At 41.1% G+C, this 23,128-nt stretch overlaps 1 protein-coding gene across 3 annotated transcripts in view; it reads left to right on the top strand.

Moving 5' to 3' along the window:
- Positions 1 to 23,128, top strand: part of snx25 (sorting nexin 25) — a 294,956-nt gene that overhangs the window by 148,280 nt on the left and 123,548 nt on the right. For all 3 annotated transcript variants that reach the window (XM_063049392.1, XM_063049391.1, XM_063049390.1), the window contains exon 8: positions 21,340 to 21,524. In XM_063049392.1, the coding sequence (XP_062905462.1) occupies positions 21,340 to 21,524 (185 nt within the window). The remainder of the gene's footprint in view (positions 1 to 21,339; positions 21,525 to 23,128) is intronic.

The following is a 23,128-nucleotide window of genomic DNA, read 5'->3' as shown; positions in this document are numbered from 1 at the left end:
GCATGAGTAGTCAACTAGTCGTGTGGACAGTTATAGCTGGCCCATTGTTGTCATTTTTGGATACCCTTATTGAAGTTAAATACAGTTTTGGCATACTGCCACATCAGCTTGCAGCTGTCATGTGAAGTGATGCATCATACTCACTTCATTTCACAGACTGTGATTGAGATGAATTTCTTTCTCATGAAAATTATGAACCTGCAGATGCTGAAATCTGAAATGAAAGAAAAACAGAACATGCAGGGAGTACTAAGCAGGGCAGGAGCCATCTGTGAAAAGATAAATGGAGTTAAACTTTGATCAAAAACCATTCATCATAATTTGAAAAGAGAAAACAAGTTTGATTAACTTGTAGAGAAAGTGGGGATGGGCAAATGGGAAAATCTCTTCTAGGATGAGACCGTAGTTATAGTATAGATGAGTCTTAGAAAGCGTCAAAAAGTCAATGGGCTGTTGGGCCAATTGGAGAGAAGCTATGATACGAGGTCAATAAGAGAGAGTGCGGTATATAAACACAGGATCGTGTAAAGGTGTGAAATGAAGGATCTCGTATACAGTACTGTGCAAAAGTCTTGTGTGTTGTCTATCCATCCAAGACTTTTGCACAGTACTGCAGTAACTTTATATATTACATTGTACTGCCGCTGTAAAAAAACACAAATTTCATGACTTGTTGAATGATGAGAAACCTGATACTGATATGGGTCTCTATTTTGGACTGAGAGTGGGAAGGGGGTAGGGAGAGGGGATCATGGTTAGGAAAAGGGGAAAGGAGAGGGGAGGGAGCAGGAAGCACCAGAGAGACATTCTGAAATGATCAATAAGCCAATTGTTTGGAATCAAATGACCTTGTTGGGTGTCCCAGAACTGCGTGTGTCTCCACCGGTGCCAAAACCCATCACGGCTCTCCTTTTCTGCCATCTGTTCCACACCCCTCCCGTGGCACTCCACCCTCATTATTCCCAACCTCCTTTGCTCCCACAAGATTTACAAACACTCTGTGCTCCACGTTGATAAGTACAGTACTGTGCTAGAATCTTAGGCACCGTAACTATATATATGTGCCTGAGGCTTCAGCACAGTACTGTATGTTTAACAGTTTAGGCCTGCTAATGGTGAGAGGAAATCTGAACCACTATCACAGATAGCTGAATTAGGGCAGTAATCCAATTAGGCGACTGTTTTGTGGAATATTTGCAGTCGGTCTCCAGGGATGATTCAGGCTTCCATGTTACCTGCCACTTTTCCATCCCACTCCCATCTGACCTATATGTGTCTGTGTGGTTTCCTGCACTGTAGTTACTATGGCCAGCATAAGCTTAATGAAAAGCACCTCATCTTCCATCTGTGCACATTGCAGACTTCCAAACCCAATACTGAATTCTATAACTTTTTGTTGCATGCTTTCTCTAGTTTTATCAGAACTGGCCAATTTCACTATAAATTACTTTTCTCATTAGCATAGTCAAAATGCAGTCATTGAGCCCAGTGTTCATACCTTTTCACATTTCTTTGTATTTGCCCACATCTCTAATTGTCCACATGACATAGGCTTTATAAATTTCCTAATCAACACAATTTATCCCCACAACAATCCTTGTCTCACTATTCCATGTGTTTTATCCATCTATCCTCATCTTCTCTGCAGCTTAAAACTAACTTTTCTTTCTTTCCTGGTCCTATATTGTCAATGGAAAAGTAAATAAAGAGGGAGATCTTCTGTTTCTCTTTCCACAGATGCTGCTTGAGAAGTTGAGTTTTCCAATATTTCTAGTTCCTCTCTTTGCATTCCTTACTGAATCATGGAGTGTGCTAAATTCTGTCATTTGGAAACTAAAATTGATAATGGTTGCTGATGTTTGTAATTGATAGCCAGTGTTAGAATTGATGACTAGGTCTGTGCAGACTGTCTGTAACTTATGGCTAGAAGCATTTACATTTGAAGCTTTTCTACTATTTCAAGTTTAAAGCATGATTACCCCACAGTAACATTTGTTATGCCACGATGTGACAGAGTGTTTATGAAGAGCACTTTTATTTCAAAGATTCATTTATTATCAAAGTATGCAACTTGAAATTCTTCTTCTCTGGGTATGATGTTTGGTGTGAAGTTACCTTTCTTTGCTAGTAATTAGATATTTTAAAGAACTTTTATATTCACTGCTGTGGATAGAGACCAACAGATGGACTGCATCCTGAACTATAGTACATTATTGCCCAATAAAACAAGTTGGTGAAAAAAGAAAGAGTTGGAATGACCATTTAAGTTTTAAAAATCTTCTTCACCTTTCAGTAATAGTTCACCTTCTACCTTTTTTTTTTGCATGCAACACATTCACATTATTTTGATACATGGTTTGATTTAAGCCTGAGACCAAATGAATCAGACCTGTGATAAATAGAAAAAAAATCTGTATTTTCCAGATCTTTTCCTCACATATAGTCATGCTTAGAACTGTATTTCTCATTTGTTAGTTCATTTTGCTGATACTTTAAGATCTAAGGATGTTGTAAATTTATCCAGCAAATATTTGGACAAAGACTACCTTCAGGTTTAATCTTTTGTCTTTTTGCCGTTACCTGAAATCCATCAAAGTTATGATCAGAACTCTAGACTTGGGAGATAAAGTGATTCTAGTCTGGCATATACTTATAATACTTATCCAGGCGCCTGCATTTTTGGGAGTAATGACTGATTTAATTATAATAGTTACTTCTCTGCTTAGATGGAAACATGGAAAGAGAATATAGGAGCACCTATCCCCAACCTATCTAATCAATCTCACACATCATCATTTTATGTTCCAATGCATTCTTCTAAACTCTGAAAATGTCCATTCAGCTCAGTCTTGACCTCTGTACCATTCCAGTGATTCACATGATAAGTATTTGCTACCCTTCCCCGTAGCAGGTGTATCCTTTCTTGGGTAAGGATACCAAAGCAACACACAATATTCCTGGTCTAGTCTCACCGAGGGCCGGTATAATCACAGTAAAATAGACTCAGTCCTTTACGCAAGACCTCTTGCAATAAAGCAACAACACAAAGTGCCGGAGGACAGGCAGCATCTACAGAGGACAGTTGAATTTTTGGGTTGAAACTCTTATCTGGACTCTTGTCCATTTCCCTCCATAGATGCTGTCTGATCTACTGAGTACCTCCAGAATCTTGTGTGTTGTTGCAGATTCCAGCATCTCTGGTCTCTTATGCTTGCAAGCTCTCTTGCAATAAAGTCCAGCATAATACTTGCCACTTTACTGTCTTGCTGTATCTCCATGCTTGTGTTCAGTGACTGGTCTGCAAGGGCATTCAGGACCCTTTGTATGTCAGTATGTCACAGTCTATCTCTACTTAGATAATGCTATATATTTCTGTTTTCCCTACAAGTGAAAAACTTATATTTATTCATGTATTCTCCCAGGTACTCAATTTATGCCTATTTGCATCTTCACAACTCACAAATCCAGACTCTCACTTTAGTGAATTGGTCACTTGGAATGAGTTAAACCATGAGGTGAATATTGATATCCTTCAAAAGAGTTTTTTTTTGCAGTAATTGTTTACCTTAAGAAAAGTGAGGTTTTGATATGGTGTCTCTTGTAAGTGAACTGGCTGTATATCAGAGAGAGGAAAACATTTCAGTTCATAGGGCATATTGCTGGGTATCCAAGATTAGAAAGAACCCTGAAGAATTAATCAATTTCCAGTAACATTAGAGTAGAATTTTCATATTGTTTCCTTAAACTAGCATTTTTACCCTTTATATTTAATCTTTCCTAGTAGATTGCAGGAATGGGTAGGGTAGCCTACTGGGTAGAAAATAAAACAATACCGCACACGTAGGCCCACAATGTTGTGCTGACCTTTTAACCTACTTCAATGTCAATCTCACCCTTCCCTCCCACATAGCCCTCTATTTTTCTTTCATCCATGTGCCTATCTAAGAGTCACTGAAATGTCCCTGAGGTATCCACCTGAACCACCATCTCCAGAAGTGTGCTCCATGCACTTACCACTCTGTTCAAAAACAAATAAACAACCTCTGACCCCCCCCCCCGTACTTTCCTCCAGTCACTTTAAGATTATGTCCTTTCTTATTAGCCATTGCTGCCCGGGGAAAAGGGCACTAGCTGTCCACTCGATCTGTTCCTCTTATAATCTTATACACCTCTATCAGGTCATGTCTTATCCCCCTTTCTTCCAAAGAGGAATGGTCTAGCTCACTCAGCCTTTTCTTATAAGAGATGTTCTCTGATCCAGGCAGCATCCTGGTAGGATGGTGCAGTATTTTCTGAATCTTTTAATGTATAAGCATATATGGGAAATATTGTGCAATTGAACTGGTGGAGGATTTATTTTCTTCAAGAATGGATCAGACGGAATGAAAGTTATTGATATAGCAACAAATCACTTCAATTATTTTAAGCAACACACTCAAAATGCTGGAGGAACTCAGTGGGTCAGGCAGCATCGTTTGGAGGGAAATGAACAGTCAACGTTTCAGGCCAAGACTCTTCATCAGCACCGGAAAGAAAGCAGGCATGAGCCAGAATAAAAGGTAGGGGGAGGGAGCATTAGTTAGCTGCTGATAGGTGAATCCAGGTGACTGGGGAAAGGGAATGATGTGAAATGCTGGGAGGTGATAGGTGGAAGAAGCAAAGAGCTGAAGAAGGAGGAATCTGATAGGAGAGAACAGTAGGCCATGAAATAAAGGGAAGGTGGTAAGAACCAGATGGAGGAAGTTGAAGGTGATGGGCAGGCTGTGAGAGCTGGGGAGGAGAAAGAGAAAGGGGTAAAGGTACCACAAGGTTGAGGGAAAACAAGAGGTACGGGGAGAAATAAGACCACAAGATATAGGGGCAGAAGTAGGCCACTCAGCCCATCGACTCTGCGCTACCATTCAATCATGGGCTGACCTAATTCTTCCAGTTATCCCTACTCTCATCCCATGTCCTTTGATGCCCTGGCTAATCAAGAACCTATCTATTTCTCCCTTATATACACCCAATGACTTGGCTTCCACAGCTGCTTGTAGCAACAGATTCCACAGATTTGCTACCCTCTGACTAAAGTAACTTCTCCGCATCTGAGTTCTAATAAAGGGGAGTAATTGCCAGATGTTACATAGGTTTAACATCTAATATTACTTCAGTCACTTTATTACAATATAGTGATTGCATCAAATCTCCTCCAACCGTATTACCACTGTGCTAATACTCGTCTCTTGCTCATTCTTTCCATTATGACTCTTGATGATGGTCATATTCCTCCTTATTTAGTCCTTTATGGTCCTATGTATTAATTATTTTCTACTTGCACTGATGCATCACTGATAAAACAATAATAGATTTTGATTAATCTCTGCACAATACCAAAAGAGATGCCCAAAAGCTGAATTTTGCTTTGTATCTCTTTTTAAAAATTTGTATCAAAGTTTGAAGTAAATTTATTATTAAAGTACACTTATGTTATGAGATGCTACTTTGAAATTTTTTTGCAGGCATTTACAGGAAAAATAAATATAATAGAATCTACAAAAGCATATGTATGCAAACAATGACAAACAACCAATGTGTAAATTATATGTGTATTTAACTTTTAAAAAATGGTTTATGGAGAAAAATAAATTCTAAATGGGCTTATAAATATTTGTTACTCCAACTAGTGTTCTTTTTGCCTCTCTTCTCCCCCCCCCACTTCCCACCCCACCCAAAACTGTTAATTGTTGCTATTGATCAGTTGTCAAGATGGATAAAGAGCAGCCAGATGGAATTTAAATCTGAGTAAAAATGAAGTAATATATTTTAGGAGGAATGATGACTACGTTACACCCAGTGAATGGATGGATCTTAGGATCTTCTGAGAAACAGAAGTATCTAGGTTTACATGTCCAAGGATTACTGAAGGCAGCAGATAGATAAGATGGTTCAGAAAGAATGCTTGCCTTCATAAACCAGGCCACAGAATACAAAAGAAGGTGGGCTATCGTACTGAGGGTTTGATCACAGCTGGAGTCTTGGTGTGGTTCTGGGTACCACATTGTAGGAAGGATGTAATTGTATTGGAAGGGGTGCAGAGAAGATTCACCTGGTTATGCATAGGGTAGGTTGTGAGAAATGTGTCTCATTAGCAGAGATGTCTTAAGGCCAGAGGGCTAATAAAAATAGTAGGAGATTTAGAAGGGGTTTCAGTGAGAATTTTTTCACCCAGAAAGCGGTTAAAATCAAGGGCTTGGCAGAAGCAGGTACTCTAACATTTAAAAACTATTTGGGTGAGCACTTGAAGGGCCGTGTCACTGAAGGCCGCAGGCTGAGTGCTGGAAACTGGGATCATTATACACTCAGTAGTCACTTTAGGTACAGAGTGTACCTAATAAAGTGGCTACAGGGGTGGAATCTGGTGTATCATCTGTAGCCTATCCACTTTAAGGTTTGACGTGTTGTGCATTCAGCTATGCTCTTCTGCACACCACTGTTATTTGAGTTGCTGTCACCTTCTTGTCAGCTTGAACTAGTCTGGCCATTATCCTCTGACTTCTCTTATTAACAAGGCATTTTTGTCCACTGGACTGCCACTCTCTGGATTTTTTTTTGTTTTTCCACACCATTTTCCGTAAACTCTTTCCCACCTACCTGGCTTCATCTATCACCTTCTAGCTTGTCATTCTTCCCCGCCCCTCACCTTTTTATTTTCGAGGCTTCCCTCTTTCTTTCCAGTCCTCATGAAGAGTCTTGGCCCCAAATGCCAACTGATTACCTATTTCATAGATGTTGCCTGACCTGCTGAGTTCCTCCAACATTTTGTGTGTAACTATAGAGCTGGAGTTCCCAACCATTTTATGCCATGGACCCTTACCGTTAACTGAAGGGTCAGTGGATCCCTACTCTAGAGACTGTTGTGTATGAAAATCCCAGGAGATCAACAGTTTCACAGATACGCAAACCAACTCATCTGGCACCAACAATCATTCCATGGTCAAAGTCACTTCTCTTCCTCATTCCATGGTCAGATTCACATTTCTTCCAAATTCTGTTGTTTGGTTTGAACAACAACGGAACCTCTTGACCATGTCTGCATGTTTTTATGTATTGAGTTACTACCACATGATTGGCTGATTAGTTATTTGCATTAACGAGCAGGTGTACCTAATAAAGTGGCCAGTGAGTGTAGATTGTTAATGACCAGCATTAACGCGGTGGGCTAAAGGAGCTGTTTCTGCACTGTAACTTTAGGGGGTGTAAATGTAGCCAACTTCTGGCACACAGCAGTCAAGACTCACCACAGCTGAAGCCTGACATTCAAAGCTAAATGACTGTGTTGCAGTTCCTGTAGATCTTTGCAAAGCTCAACTGATACAGGTGGTGTCGCAGTATGGGAAAAGATCACAGTTACACTGTGTGGTTGGTGTATTTTAAGTGGGAAATCAAACATAGTCTGCAATAAAGATCATGTGATAAGACTGCTGAACAGATCCTGACCCGGATCTGGGCCGTACCCTCCAAGTAACTGGACCTGCCTCTCGTTTTTTTTGCACTACCTTACTTTCCCTTTTCTATTTTCTATTTATGATTTATAATTTAAATTCTTAATATTTACTATGGATTTGTACTCCAGGGAGCATGAAGAGCAGAATCAAATATCACTGTGATGATTGTACGCTCTAGTATCAATTGTTTGACGACAGTAAAGTATAAAGTACCCCAGACCACTCCAGTATATGGAGGTCCCAGGACTCTTTCATGGCCTTAGCCTCGACAGCTCACTGTTCTGAGTATCCACTTGCTTATCCCTCTCTTCCAGTTCACCTTTGACCAACTAGAATCTCCCTTCCTCTCTCCTAGCCAACATAAACCTTGGACATTTTGCTAACTGCCTTATCCATTCATTGAGAGTACATTTTGAAGTTGCCTTAAACAAGAGTTTTAGGTTTTAGGATAGGAGTGTTTATCAAATTTAAAAAGGGGAATACAACTTTTGAACATATAATTGTGATTGAGTGGGCATATTATAAAGAAAAAGGAATGTAACTTTATTGATTAATTTATAATTGGGATCGCAATGATGAAGGCAAGCAAAACTTATAATGAGCAATCAGAATGGAACATGTAAGGAGATGGATGATAACTGGATTTTTTTTCTATTTTATTCTATACACTGTCATTTAAAATTTATTTTTAACCTGACTGGGTAGAATAAGTCAATCTTTTTAATCGCACTTTTCATTATGACTAAGAAAGTAATTTGTATTGAATTTGAGATTGAGAAATGCAAGCAAAAATGGGAAAACATCAAGCCTTTCTATAATGTTTTCCATCAGCTTTCTGTTACTATTTGTGGTGGCTTTCTGAAGTATGTTATTTACAGCTTTTATTTAACTGAATCATTTGTGCCGTGATTGCAGACTTGTATAATATGGGATGTCTATTCCTCTGCTGTCTTGAAAAATCTAGAAATGTTATAAACAAGAGTGCACAAATAGCTTGCTTCGTGTGATTGAATATTAATGCTGTAAATTGCATTGAATCATTGCCATGGTAGCATTATTCTGCTAATATAGAGGTGAGTCTAGATTATTGCAGAATTGGGTATATTGGGCCAGTAAAGCACACCAATTAATTTCACTGTTATGTTTAGAAGTGTTTTACTGTTGTGATCTCATTATACAGGGTAAGCCAAGTTCTAAATTGTTGTTCCTAAAGACATTTCTTTGCTTATTTCATTATGTGCATGGATTTCCATGTAATTTACTTATCTGTTTCATGCTTATGAACCATATTTTTCATAAGCATGATATGTTCCTCATATTTGCTATTCCTGTCGCTGTAACTATCCTGGGTTTTGACTTTTATATTGTATTTTTCTTTCTCTGTTGGGTGCTACAGATGCATCTTCCGACAAGATGCTGCTCTTGCTGCCAAAGCTGGCATTTTGACAATAAGGCATTGGCATGAACCTGTTTTCCTAGCAAAAACTGGGCAGGCACTTCGTCCAGCTTTCTGTGTATTTGCCAGATTTTCTAGCATCTGTGGTCTCTTGTGTCTCCAAACAGCTAAAATTGCCCATGGAATGTAGCCTCAAAGGTCTTGTACCCTCTTACACATCAATATGTTTAATGCTAGGAGTAGCATTAATCAAGCCCTCATGGCAAACATTGGACAGGCAGTGAAATGAAATGTGGGTTCTATTCCCTCCCATTGCAACAATTGCAAAGTATGATATTCCGAATTTCAAATCAGACATTAAGCAAAAGTCTTGTCTGTTTTCTGAGGTGGACATAGAATCCATTTTGAAAAAGGGAAAAGTATTTTCCTTGGTATTGTTTTAAATATTTATTCCTCATTCAAAATTTCAAAAATAAATATTTCTACTCTTTTACTCTACCAAGCTGACTGCCCTATTTCCGACTACAGAATAATGATTCTGCTTCCGAAATAGTTAATTGGCTGAAGGCATTTTGAAATGTCCTTGGATTGTGAAAGATGCAAGACTTGTTTTCACTGCTCATTTGAGTTAGCAGGGTAGATGCCTGTTGCAAATCGATGGAACCTTGTGGTCTCTGTCCATTAATAAACCCACATTTACTGATCTATCTGCAGCTGTATCCCTTCCAAACATTGTAGCTTTCCTCAAGCCTAAAGCTGGCTTAATTCTCCATTCAATTCTATATTAAATTTTTCCCATCTTCTCACTTCTTTTGTTGGAGGATTGGGATGAGGAATTAATTACGTTTCAACACTGCCAAATGGTGTGTCCAATTCATTCCACAATCTTTCGGTTTTTGAAACCTAACTTTTCACTTTTCTACTCTTGCTTGGGCCTGGACCCAAATAATTAACTATTTTAGAATGTTTCTGTTGAAGTTCCAAGTCCTGTGGCTGGTGCACTGTCATATGAGCTGCTGTTGACTGGCACCATCCTTCATTGCTGGAGGAAGTCATTTTATATCAGCTTCTCCACAGTGCAGCACATTTCTGTTTTCTAACTTGAAATGACAGCTTGCTTACTGATGCACCATTTTCTATGTCACACACTGCAATTCAAAGTATGCTAATTCAGTTGAAAATTGAGCACTTGGATATCTCCATTTATTGAATTTTTTTTCTCATTCTAATGTAATGATTGCCTTTTTTTAAATGTAGTCTGGACAGCTGATGTAAGTGGGCACTGTTAAAATGTGCTATTTATCAAACAATTTTATATAATTTTCTTTGACTCAATTTAAAATGCCAAGCAAGTATTCTGAAAGCAGATTAATTATATATATTTCCCAGAAAAAATGATATATTTATATGGAAGCACAGCAAATTTGCATTGAATTTTACCGCAGAGAAACAAACTGTTTGACCCCACAATGGGTCCATAGCGATGTTTATTCTCTTTTCCATTTTAACTTTACTATTTCAACATGTCTTTCATGTACAGAACATTTCTTAATTTCCATATATTTGCAAAAATGATAATTGCCCCCGTAGGGGCAATTATTTTCTTTAGCATCATCCTTGTATTAGCACTTCTTTCAGCACACCTTTGTTAATATAAATTTTTGAGATTACAACAATGCATTTGACCTAACCAAGGATATATATAATTGTACCATTGGAGACCATTTTAATTTTCTGCAATTGCCTCATTATCAGTCAATGGAAAAACCTGTTGAAGCTGAAACTCCTGTATTGTAAATGTTCCTAGTGTGATCCATTATTAAAGGAAGAATTTGTTTCTTTGTATGTTTGATTAATAAAAGAAACAACTTGCTGTATATTAAATGCTTCATGAAAGTCTTCTCGATTACACATATTAGTTAAAACTATTGATGATTGTGGTTGTTGTGATAGTAATTCATTGTGATGGCCATTAGGTCCCTTAGTTGCTCCAAGTCAGCAAGTGAGGATAGAGATGTGGAAACAGAAGATAGGACAGAATTTTTCCACCACTCAGTATGATTATTGCTGATCACACAAATACAGTGCACTGTTTGTTTTTTCCATGTAGCCCGTTACACATCAGCCCTTAAAACAATATCTAATTCATCAAGAATATACAGTTTATGATTAGACTCAAACTGCTCTCTGAGATAAAAAAAATTACAGGGAATCATCAGCCTGACATTGTTTTTTTCTGATTTCAGTCTTCAGTAGCTTACTCCCTCTCCTTAGATGATGGCATATATTCCTGGGTTCCCAACGTACATCTTGTTTCTAATCTGTCCAATTCTGTTATAATTTTGTTGCTTTCCATCACATTCTACTAAATTCTAATGAATATAAATCCAGTTGATGGGATGTCTCTTCATATGTCTGTCCATGCTGAATCATCACTGCATGCCCTCTGGAGTAAGAATTTCCTTCCTCAGACAAGGACACTGAAGCTGCACACAATATTCAAGATGTGGTTTTATCAACCTCCTGTATAACTCTAGCCAGATGCTCTGCTCTCCCCTTAATATGCCATTCAACTTACCACTTGCCTTCGTAACAGTCTATTAGCCCTGCATGCTAAGCGCCATTGATGAGTACACAAGAACATCTGTGTCTTATGCACCTCCCCAGTTTCTTATCTGTTAACAACTTCCCTGTCTGTGGGGGTTCTGCTCATAGTGCTTGGCTATGCAGGAATAAGTATGCAAATAGAGATAGACCCTTATTACCGTCTGACCAATCAGAGGACCTCAGTTCTTTCTCAAACCATAGATGTTCAGTTTGTGATAATTCCTTCATCTGGAAAGGCAAAATATTCAGGGATTAATAAACTCTTCTAGACTAGGAATAAAGGGAGCCTTTTCTGATTGGCTGCTGGTGACATGGTATTCCAGAGGAGTCAGTGTTGGGACTTTTTTTTTGGCATTGTATGTCAATAATTTGGAAGACTGAATTGATGGCTTTGTGACCAACTTTGCGGACAATATGAAGATAGGTGGAGGGGCAGGTAGTGCTGAGGAAGCAGGGAGGCTTAGTAGGATTTACAGAGATTAAGAGAATGGGCAAACAAGTGGCAGATGGAATACAGTGTCAGGAAGTGTATGGTAATGCACTTTGGTTGAAGTAATAAAAGTGTAAACTGTTTTCTAAACCGGGAGAAAATTTAAAAATCTGAAGCACAAAGAGACTTGAGAGCCCTTGTGCAGGAGTCCTAAATGTTATTTGCAAATTCACTCAGTGGTGAGGAAGGCAAATGCAATGTTAGCATTCATTTTGAGAGGACAGGTATATAAAAGCAATGATGTAGTCTCGCTTGAAGTATTGTGAGCAGTCTTGGGCACCTTATCTAGGCAAAGGTGTACTTACATTAGGGAGGGTTCAAAGGAGGGTCATGAAAATGATTCTGGGAATGTAAAAGCTGGGCTAGTACTTGGTAGAAATTAGAAGAATGAGGGGCGGATCTCATCAAAACCTATCGAATGTTGAAAGGCCTAGATAGAATGGATGTGGAGAGGATGTTTCCTATACTGGTGGAGTCTAAGACCAGAGGGCATGGTCTCAGATTAGAGGAGTGTCCATTTAGAAGAATGAGGAGGAATTTGGATGAATTTTTTCACCAGAGGGTAGTTAATCTGTGGAATTCATTGCCGCAGGTGGCTGTGGCAGACATCCCACCCTGCAAAAACTCATTTTAGGGAGGTAGCACCATCAATTTGCAGGAGACTCCCGGAACTTCCGGGAGAGGTGGGATGTCTGCAATAGAGTAGCTCTTTAGCAGCTAGCCAGCTAGTTTAAATAACATTAGCTATGCTAATGAACGAATGACACCTGTTAAACTCACCTCAACATGACTTTTACAGTCTTAACCCACTATGGGCAATAGAAAAGTCACTGTTGCAAACAGTGCAGCGAGCAACGCTGTCATTATTTTTGACCCCTATTAGGCAGGGGTACACTTTAGTGTAGTCTGGGGTGACGTACGTTTTATATATTTTTTTGGAACACTCTGCCATGGCGCGCACTCTCTCGCTTGCTTTCTGTCACGTGCTCTCTCGCTTGCTCGCTCTCGCGCTCTCTCTTGCTTTCGCTCGCTCTCAAAAAAAATTGATTTCCGTGACATTGTATATAATTTGTGGGCATCAGGGAGCCACTATTTATATGCGAGAGACTCCCGGAGCTTCCGGGAGAGGTGGGATGTCTGCTGTGGAGACCAGATTATTGGGTGTATTTAAGGTGGAGTTTGATGGATTCTTGATAAATTGGGGAGTGAAAGTTTGCAGGGAGAAGGGGGTTGAGAGGGGAATGGGACTTAAAGTATTTTGCCAATTTATCAAGACCTGCTCCAGGGGCACTCCTAAATAGTGCAATTGTGGAAGCAATAGCAATGTATGGTTCTTTTGAGGGTACCAAATGACTGGTGCTCCTCAGAACATAGTAATTTAATTTATGCCATTTCAGTAGCTCTGTGTTCTGGAGACTATCAATTCTTTGAATTTTTGTACAACTATAAGATTTTGTTTAGATTTACAGAATTACAACTCTTACCATTGCAATCATTTACCCTACAGATCTACTGGAGCACCTTGGTTGCAAATCACAACAGTGAATCAGTTCTCTGTGGCTTTAAACAAATGACACATTGAACATTTTATAAATTGCCTTTTTATAGCTGTCTGAAGACCCTTGGCAGTCAGTGCAGTATTTTTGAATTACAGCCATTTTATCTATGTTGGAAAACACAAGGAAGTGGAGCAGCTGACGGACTGGTGTGAGAACAACCTATGCCCGAACGTGGAGAACATCAGAAAGATCTTGAGAAAAATGGGCCATTCGGCCCAACAAAGCTTGCCAAATTCCTGCAACGCACATCAAAGTTGCTGGTGAACGCAGCAGTCCAAGCAGCATCTCTAGGAAGAGGTACAGTCGACATTTCAGGCGGAGATCCTTCGTCAGGACTAACTGAAGGAAGAGTTAGTAAGAGATTAGAAAGTGGGAGGGGGAGGGGGAGATCCAAAATGATAGGAGAAGACAGGAGGGGGAGGGATGGAGCCAAGAGCTGGACAGTTGATTGGCAAAAGGGATATGAAAGGATCATGGGACAGGAGGCCCAGGGAGAAGGAAAAGGGGAGGGGGGGAAAACCCAGAGGATGGGCAAGGGGTATAGTCAGAGGGACAGAGGGAGAAAAAGGACAGAGAGAGAAAGAATGTGTGTATATAAATAAATAAATAATGGATGGGGTGCGAGGGGGAGGTGGGGCATTAGTGGAAGTTAGAGAAGTCAATGTTCATGCCATCAGGTTGGAGGCTACCCAGACGAAATATAAGGTGTTGTTCCTCCAACCTGAGTGTGGCTTCATCTTTACAGTAGAGGAGGCCGTGGATAGACATATCAGAATGGGAATGGGATGTGGAATTAAAATGTGTGGCCACTGGGAGATCCTGCTTTCTCTGGTGGACAGAGCGTAGGTGTTCAGCGAAACGATCTCCCAGTCTGCGTCGGGTCTCGCCAATATATAGAAGGCCACATCGGGAGCACTGGACGCAGTATATCACCCCAGCCGACTCACAGGTGAAGTGTCGCCTCACCTGGAAGGGCTGTCTGGGGCCCTGAATGGTGGTAAGGGAGGAAGTGTAAGGGCATGTGTAGCACTTGTTCCGCTTACAAGGGTAAGTGTCAGGAGGGAGATCGGTGGAGAGGGAGGCGGGGGACAAATGGACAAGGGAGTCATGTAGGGAGCGATCCCTGTGGAAAGCAGAGAGAGGGGATGAGGGAAAGATGTGCTTAGTGGTGGGATCCCGTTGGAGGTGGCAGAAGTTACGGAGAATAATGTGTTGGACCCGGAGGCTGGTGGGGTGGTAGGTGAAGACAAGAGGAAACCTATTCCTAGTGGGGTGGTGGGAGGATGGAGTGAGAGCAGATGTGCGTGTAATGGGGGAGATGCGTTTGAGAGCAGAGTTGATGGTGGAGGAAGGGAAGCCCCTTTCTTTAAAAAAGGACATCTCTCTCGTCCTGGAATGAAAAGCCTCATCCTGAGAGCAGATGTGGCAGAGACGGAGGAATTGCAAGAAGGGGATGGCATTTTTGCAAGAGACAGGGTGAGAAGAGGAATAGCCTAGATAGCTATGAGAGTCAGTAGGCTTATAGTAGACATCAGTAGATGAGCTGTCTCCAGAGATAGAGACAGAAAGATCTAGAAAGGGGAGGGAGGTGTCGGAAATGGACCAGGTGAACTTGAGGGCAGGGTGAAAGTTGGAGGTAAAGTTAATGAAGTCAACGAGCTCAGCATGCGTGCAGGAAGCAGGTCCAATGCAGTTGTCGATGTAGCGATGGAAAAGTGGAGGACAGATACCAGAATAGGTTTGGAACATAGATTGTTCCACAAAGCCAACAAAAAGGCAGGCATAGCTAGGACCCATACGGGTGCCCATAGCTACACCTTTAGTTTGGAGGAAGTAGGAGGAGCCAAAGGAGAAATTATTAAGAGTAAGGACTAATTCCGCTAGACGGAGCAGAGTGATGGTAGAGGGGAGCTGGTTAGGTCTGGAATCCAAAAAGAAGCGGAGAGCTTTGAGACCTTCCTGATCGGGGATAGAAGTATATAGGGACTGGACATCTATGGTGAAATAAAGCGGTGGGGGCCAGGGAACTTAAAATCATCGAAAAGTTTAAGAGCGTGAGAAGTGTCATGAACATAGGTAGGAAGGGATTGAACAAGACTGGGAGATCGTTTTTCTGAACACCTCTGCTGTGTCCGCCAGAGAAAGCAGGATCTCCCAGTGGCCACACATTTTATTTCCACATCCCATTCCCATTCTGATATGTCTATCCACGGCCTCCTCTACTGTAAAGATGAAGCCACACTTAGGTTGGAGGAACAACACCTTATATTCTGTCTGGGTAGCCTCCAACCTGATGGCATGAACATTGACTTCTCAAACTTCCGCTAATGCCTCACCTCCCCCTCGCACCCCATCCGTTATTTATTTATTTATTTATATACACACATTCTTTCTCTCTCTGTCCTTTTTCTCCCTCTGTCCCTCTCACTATACCCCTTGCCCATTCTCTGGGTTTTCTCCCCCCTCCCCCTTTTCCTTCTCCCTGGGCCTCCTGTCCCACGATCCTCTCGTATCCCTTTTGCCAATCAACTGTCCAGCTCTTGGCTCCATCCCTCCCCCTCCTGTCCTCTCCTATCAGTTTGGATCTCCCCCTCCCCCTCCAACTTTAAAATCTCTTACTAGCTCTTCCTTCAGTTAGTCCTGACGAAGGGTCTCGGCCGGAAATGTCGACTGTACCTCTTCCTAGAGATGCTGCCTGGCCTGCTGCATTCACCAGCAACTTCGATTTGGGTTGCTTGAATTTCCAGCATCTGCAGAATTCCTCGTGTTTGTGCTTGCCAAATTCCTGTTCACATAGTGTGTTAAAATAACCATTGAGTTCAGATTTGAAAGTCTCTAAGGTACTATTCTGAACTACACAACTAGGTAGTCTGTTCCATTTGTCCACAACTCGCTGTGTAAAGAAATGCTTCCTGATATTTGTCTGAAATTTCCCTTCAATCAGTCTTCATCTATGGTACTTGTTGATGGATTCATTTTGAAGTAGCAGCCAGCATCAACCTACCAATACCCTTAATAATTTTGAACACTTTTATCATGTCTCCTCTCATTCTACATCTACTTAGGCTAAAAAGATTTAATTCTTTCATCCTCCTTCATTGCCCATACCCTGCAGACCTGGAATGAGTCTCATCGCCCTTCTCTGAACTCTCTTTTAAGAACATAAGATATAAGAGCAGGAGTAGGCCATTTGGGCCATTGAGATCATGGCTGGACTCCTCTCCAGCTACCTGCCTTTTCCCATAACCCTTAATTCCCCTACTATGGAAAAATCTATCCAACCGTGTCTTAAATATATTTATTGAAGTGGTATCCACTGCTTCATTAGGCAGAGAATTCCACAGATTCACCACTCTCTGGGAAAAGCAATTCCTCCTCATCTTCATCCTAAATGTATTCCCCCAAATCTTGAGACTATGTCCCCTAGTTCTAGTCTCGTCTACTAATGGAAATAACTTTCCTGTCTCCATCTTATCTGTCCTTTTTATAATTTTATATGTTTCAATAAGTTCTCTATCATTTTTCTGAATTCCAGTGAGTACAGTCCCAGGTGACTCAATCTCTCCCCATAGTCTAAGCCCCTAATCTCTGGAATCAACCTGGTGAACATCCTCTGCACTGCCTCCAAAGCCAGTATATCCTTCCCCAAGTAAGCAGACCAGAACTGCACACAGTACTCCAGGTGTGGCCTTTCTATGCAGACTCTCCATATCTTCTGCACAATTTGCTTTTCCATTCAATTTTAGTATCATCAGCAAACTTGGATACACTACACTCGGTCCCCTTTTCCAGATCATTAATGTATATGGTGAACGGTTGCAGGTCCGTCACCAACCCTGCGATACACCGCTCACCAGTGATTGCCAACCAGAGTAAGACCCATGTATCCCAACTCTCTGCTTTCTATGAGTTAACCAATCCTCTATCCATGCTGATACATCACCCTGAATTCTATGCATTCTTATCTTATGGATAAGTCTTTTATGTGACACCTTATCAAACGCCCTCTGGAAATCCAAGTAAATAACGTCCATCTGTTCCCCTCTATCCACTGCACTCATTATATTTTCAAAGAACTCCAGTAAATTTGTCAAACAGGACCTGCCTTTGCTGAATCCATCTTGTGTCTTCCTGAAGGATCCATTTCTTTCCAGACACCTCGCTATTTCTTCTTTAATGATAGCTTCAAGCATTTTCCTAACTACAGATGTTAAACTAACTGGCCTATTGTTACCTGCTTTTTGCCTACATCCTTTTTTGAACAGTGGTGTGACATTTGCCATCTTCCTATCTGCCCAGAGTCCAGAGGATTTTGAATTATCACCAAAGCTTCTACTATAACGTGCTATTTTTTGCAATACCCTGGGGTGCATTCCATCACGACCAGGGAACTTACCAATATCTTCGGGTCCATAAGTTTGCTCAGCACTACCTCTTTAGATAGATAGGCATCTGTTAGTCTCGTGAGACCATGGATTTTCGCCTTGGAAGGTTTCTAGGGCGCAGGCCTGGGCAGTGTTGTCCACGCGTAAATCTCCCCTCTCCACGCCACTGATGTTAACCAAGGGAAGGGCACGCGGGCCGATACAGCTTGGCACCGGTGTCATCGCAGAGCAATGTGTGGTTAAGTGCCTTGCTCAAGGACACAACACGGTGCCTCAGCTGAGGCTTGAAATGGCGACCTTCAGATCACTAGACCAATGCCTTGACCACTTGGCCATGTGCCAACACACCTCTTTAGTGATAGCTGTTGTATTGAGGTCCTCACCTCCCATCGCATCCATAACATCTCTCTTTGGCATGTTAGACATGTTCTCCACCATGAAGACCAACACAAAATGGTCATTCAGAGCCTCTGCCATTTCCTCATTACCCAATAGCAATTCCCCCTTCTCGTCCTCCAAGGGACCTATGTTCTCTTTAGCCACCCTTTTCTGCTTTATATAATTATAAAGACTTTTACTATCAGTTTTTGTATATTGTGCTAGTTTATTTTCATAATCTAGCTTCCCTTTCTTTATTGCTCACTTAGTGGTACTTTGTTGCTTTTTAAAATTTTCCCAATCTTCCAGTTTCCCACTACTCTTGGCGACTTCGTATGCCTGAGCTTTTAGTTTGATTCCTTCTTTTATTTCCTTAGTTATCCAAGGCTGGCTCTCCCCACCCTTACAGTCCTTGCTCCTAACTGGAATACTTTTGTTGAGCACCATGAAAAATCTCTTTGAAAGTCTTCCACTGTTCCTCAACTGTCGCACTATATAGCCTGTGTTCCTAGTCTACACTAGCCAAATCCTCCCTCATCCCATTGTAGTCTCATTGTTTAGGCATAATACACTGGTTTTCAGTCAAACTGTTTCACTCTCCATTTGTATGAGAAACTCAATCTCCAGTGCCTTCACATCCGTCAGAAAATATGGAGACCAATATTGTCCACAGTACTCAACGTGTGGCCTCACAAGCACATTATACAGCTTGCATTCATCAACCGTGGGAGTGAGTTCAAGATCCGTGAGGTAATGGTCGCCTCACTACAGGAAGGGTGTGGAAACCATAGAAAGGGTGCAGAGGAGATTTACAAGGATGTTGTCTGGATTGGAGGGCATACCTTATGAGAATAGATTGAGTGAACTTGGCCTTTTCTCCTTGGAGTGACAGAGGACGAGAGGTGACCTGATAGAGGTGTATAAGATGGTGAGGGGCATTGATCGTGTGGATAGTCAGAGGCTTTTTCCCAGGGGTGAAATGGCTAACATGAGGGGGCAGGGGTTAAAGGTGTTCGGAAATAGCTACTGACGGGATCTCAGGGGTAAGCTTTTCACGCAGAGAGTGGTGCGTGTGTGGAATGCACTGCCGGTGGTAGTGGTGGAAGTGGATACAATAGCGTCTTTTAAGAGCCTCTTAGATGGTACATGGAGCTTAGAAAAGTAGAGGACTATGCGCTAGTGAAATTCTAGGCAGTTTCTAGAGTAGGTTACGTGGTCGGCACAACATTGTGAGCCAAAGGGCCTTGAATGTGCTGTAGATTTCTATGTTCTTAAGAAGAATGTCTCTGGACTTGAACTCCACTGAGTGCACTATATAGCCCAACATTCTATTAGCCTTCCTAATCACTTCTGTGCATTTTCTGAATGTTGATAGTGATGTGTCTGCCAGGATGCTCAAATCATTCTACCAGGACACCTAGACCAAGGAAATGATTGTGGACTTTAGGAAAGTGCAGATGAACCATCCCCCTCTGCACATACATGGCTCCTCCATAGAGAGTTAATTACACCAACTACCTGGGAGTTTGCATCATGGACCTCATCTGGTCCCTCAATATCACCTCCCTGAACAAGAAGGCATAGCAGTGCCTCCAGTTCCTGAGAAGATTGAGGCGTGAGGCTCTCCCCCCAACATTGGCAGTGTCCTGACAAGTTGCATCCCCATCTGGTATGGGAGCAGCTGAGCATTGGACCAAAAGTCCCTACAAAGGACTGTGAGAATGGCCGAGAGTATCATAGGGGTCTCTCTACCTACCACTGGGGACACTTAGCAGGAGTGATGCATATGCCGGGCCCTTATTATTATTAAGGATTCCACCCATCCATCCAGCATCCCCTTTGACATTCTACCATCAGGCAGGAGGCTCCAATGCATAAAGACAAGAACGGTCATGATGGGACACAGCTTCTTCTCTCGGGGCATTTGGTTTCTGAATTCCCTGCCGCATTGCATTTGAAGTGTCACCTGATAATTTGTACTGTACCCTACAATATTCAATTTATGCACTTTGTTTATTGTGTAATTCATCTGTAGATTTAATTCTCGCTTTCCTATGTTGTTTTGTGTAACGTGTGTTATGTGTACTACAGTGCTTTTCACCCTGGTCCAGAGAAGCATTGTCTCGTTTGACAGTATATGTGTACATAGTTAAATGACAATAAACTTGACTTGAAATGACAACATGATAATAATTAGACAACCTGTATCATTCAGTGTTACCATAGAATTTAGATTCAGTTAATAAAATAATGAACAACTACAACTTCAATCTTTGTTTAAATTACTCTCCTATAATTTAAAAAAACAAGGTCATGTGGTATGACTGCTACCCTTCATTCTTCAAAACTAGCATAAGCATGAATAATGTGACTCTGTTATTGCCATGGCAACAAGCTGATGTTAAAAAAACAAGTCTGTGTTGTACTAGTGATTGAAGTACATTTGGAAATGCTGGGCAAGGGCGAGTGTTCTTTGGTTAGATTCCAAGAGTCAAAGGCACAAGGCTGAGATTGACATTGAAGGGAGATGAATCAAGAAAAGTTTTCATCTTTTGTCACTGCAATAAAATGATACTAGACTGTAGGGTTGATTCATTAATTGTTCACTCACCTGCTGCAAGTGTGTGGTAGAATCTGGGGATGGGGTTGATGACAAAGTGGGAACGATAATAATTGAGATTATTGTAGAATCAATATAAATATGTGATTGTGAGCAACACACACAAAATGCTGGAGGAGCTCAGCAGGTTAGGCAGCATGGATGGAGGGGAATAAGCAGTTGAAATTTTGACCCAAGACTCCTCGTCAGGATTGTGTCGTTGATTGTCAATGTAGACTTGGTGGGTTTTTCCATGCGATGTCTCTCCATGACCATATGCTTTGTACTTGGCTAATGGTTTGAAGCAGGAAAAGAATGTGGAACCTTTTGCAGTTCATTGCTTCAAAAAGTCTTGTTTAAACTGATTGTGATGAATGATATTTTTTTCATATGGATTACCCCAGTCACCATATTTCTCCTTTTCAATATCCAACATAGATAGCAAAGGGAAAGAGTCTGCTGCCATGAAGGCAGACCTGCTGCGCGCTCGCAATATGAAAAGGTACATCAACCAGCTCACTGTTGCCAAGAAGCAGTGTGAGAAACGGTTAAAGCTCCTCGGGGGTCCAGTGTACGGTCAGCAGGAGGATGGTGATGAGACTGATGCACCTTCAAATCAAAAGGTAAAGTTTTGATTTTAAAACTATATTGTTGACGCTGCAATGAAGTAGGGTGAAGAGAAGTAGCTAGATTAAACTAAATGCAAGGGTTGGATCATTGAGACGTTCCAGTGTTTCGAGTAGCGTTCAGCTGTTGAAACTGAACTGAGCCTTAAAATGCTGTGAACTGCAGAGAATGGGGGTTTTTGACTGTTTTGAAAGGCTGAATGAGGCAGTTTATTGTGCTGGTGTTCGATGTGTTCATTTTTTCTGTTGATGAAAATGTTGTTAGTAATTATCCATTCATTTCACAAGCGAAGGCAAAGCTCAACCACTCGTGTGTAATAGATACTAAATTCCTTTTGTGACATAGTTTAGTGATGAGACTGCTGTTGGAATACAGCATTGAGTTCAGTTTGTTGTGGTATAAAACTATTGATGGCCTATAATTTTCTGGCTTAACAAACCTGAAGTGTATTTACCTACATGTTAAGTCTCCAGTTATCTTGATCAAATCTTCAAGTGGTAGTTTCTTTATTAGAGCCACTTCAGCGTGGTCAGTGACGCCTTGTGCAGTATCGTCTGTGCATTATAAGACATTGGTCAGAATGCATTTGGAGTGTTGTGATTTAATTATATATATTTTTGTATGAGCCTCCTCTGAACTCTCTCCAATGCTGGCCCAGAGAAGGTTTATGAGAATGATCCCAGGAATCACAAGGAGGTGTGTTTAATGACTCTGGGTCTGTACTCGGTGGAGTTTAGACGAATGAGCAGGTATCTCATTGAAACTTATTGAATATTGAAAGGCCTAGATAGTGGATTTGGAGAGGATGTTTCCTATAGTGGAAGAGTCTAGGATCAGAGGGTACAGCCTCAGAAAAGGAGAACAGAGGTGAGGAGGAATTTCTTTAGTCAAAGGTTGGTAAATCTGTGGAATTCATTGCAACAGAAGATTCTGGAGGCCAGGTCTTTGGGTGTATTTAAAACAGAGGTTGATATGTTCTTGATTAGTAAGGGCATCAAAGATTACAGGGAGAAGGCAGGAGCATGGGGTTGAGAGGGAAAAATAAATCAGCTGTGATGGAATGGCAGAGCAGACTCGATGGGCTTAATAGCCTAATTCTACTCCTACATTTTGGTCTTACGGTCTAAATTATGTCATATTGTGGGTTTAAACAACCCTAATTACTGAACTGCTGAAGAAGACTTTGATTAATCCATTTCCACAAGTATATCCAGATGTCAAAGCTGAACTGTCCCTGGCATTCAGAAACATTCAGCATAAAAACACTATTTAAAGCTTGGCTCTATAAGAAATATTAAAAAAAATGAAAACACTTCAAAGTACTCAATGCAAAAAAAAGTAAGCTTAATTAATACCAAATAAAATGTAAATTTCCTAACACTTAGCTATCTTTCCTAGAATTTTCTCCATTAAGATAATGAAATTGCGGAGTATTTGTTAAACAGGGTAAGAGAGCAAATTCCTGAGGGAACAATAGGAAATTGGTCCCTCAACACTGGATTCCATGTGGAATGCAGTACTGGGGCAGAGTTGGGAAATTATTGGTGAGCACTTCTCAGGAAGTTTGTGGCTCGTATATTTGAGGCCACTTGTGTGCAGG

The sequence above is a fragment of the Mobula hypostoma genome, chromosome 5 (assembly GCF_963921235.1).
Source record: "Mobula hypostoma chromosome 5, sMobHyp1.1, whole genome shotgun sequence".
Lineage (NCBI taxonomy): Eukaryota > Metazoa > Chordata > Chondrichthyes > Myliobatiformes > Myliobatidae > Mobula > Mobula hypostoma.
Note: the sequence above shows the minus strand (reverse complement) of the source record. Positions and strands in the feature narration are given on the sequence as shown.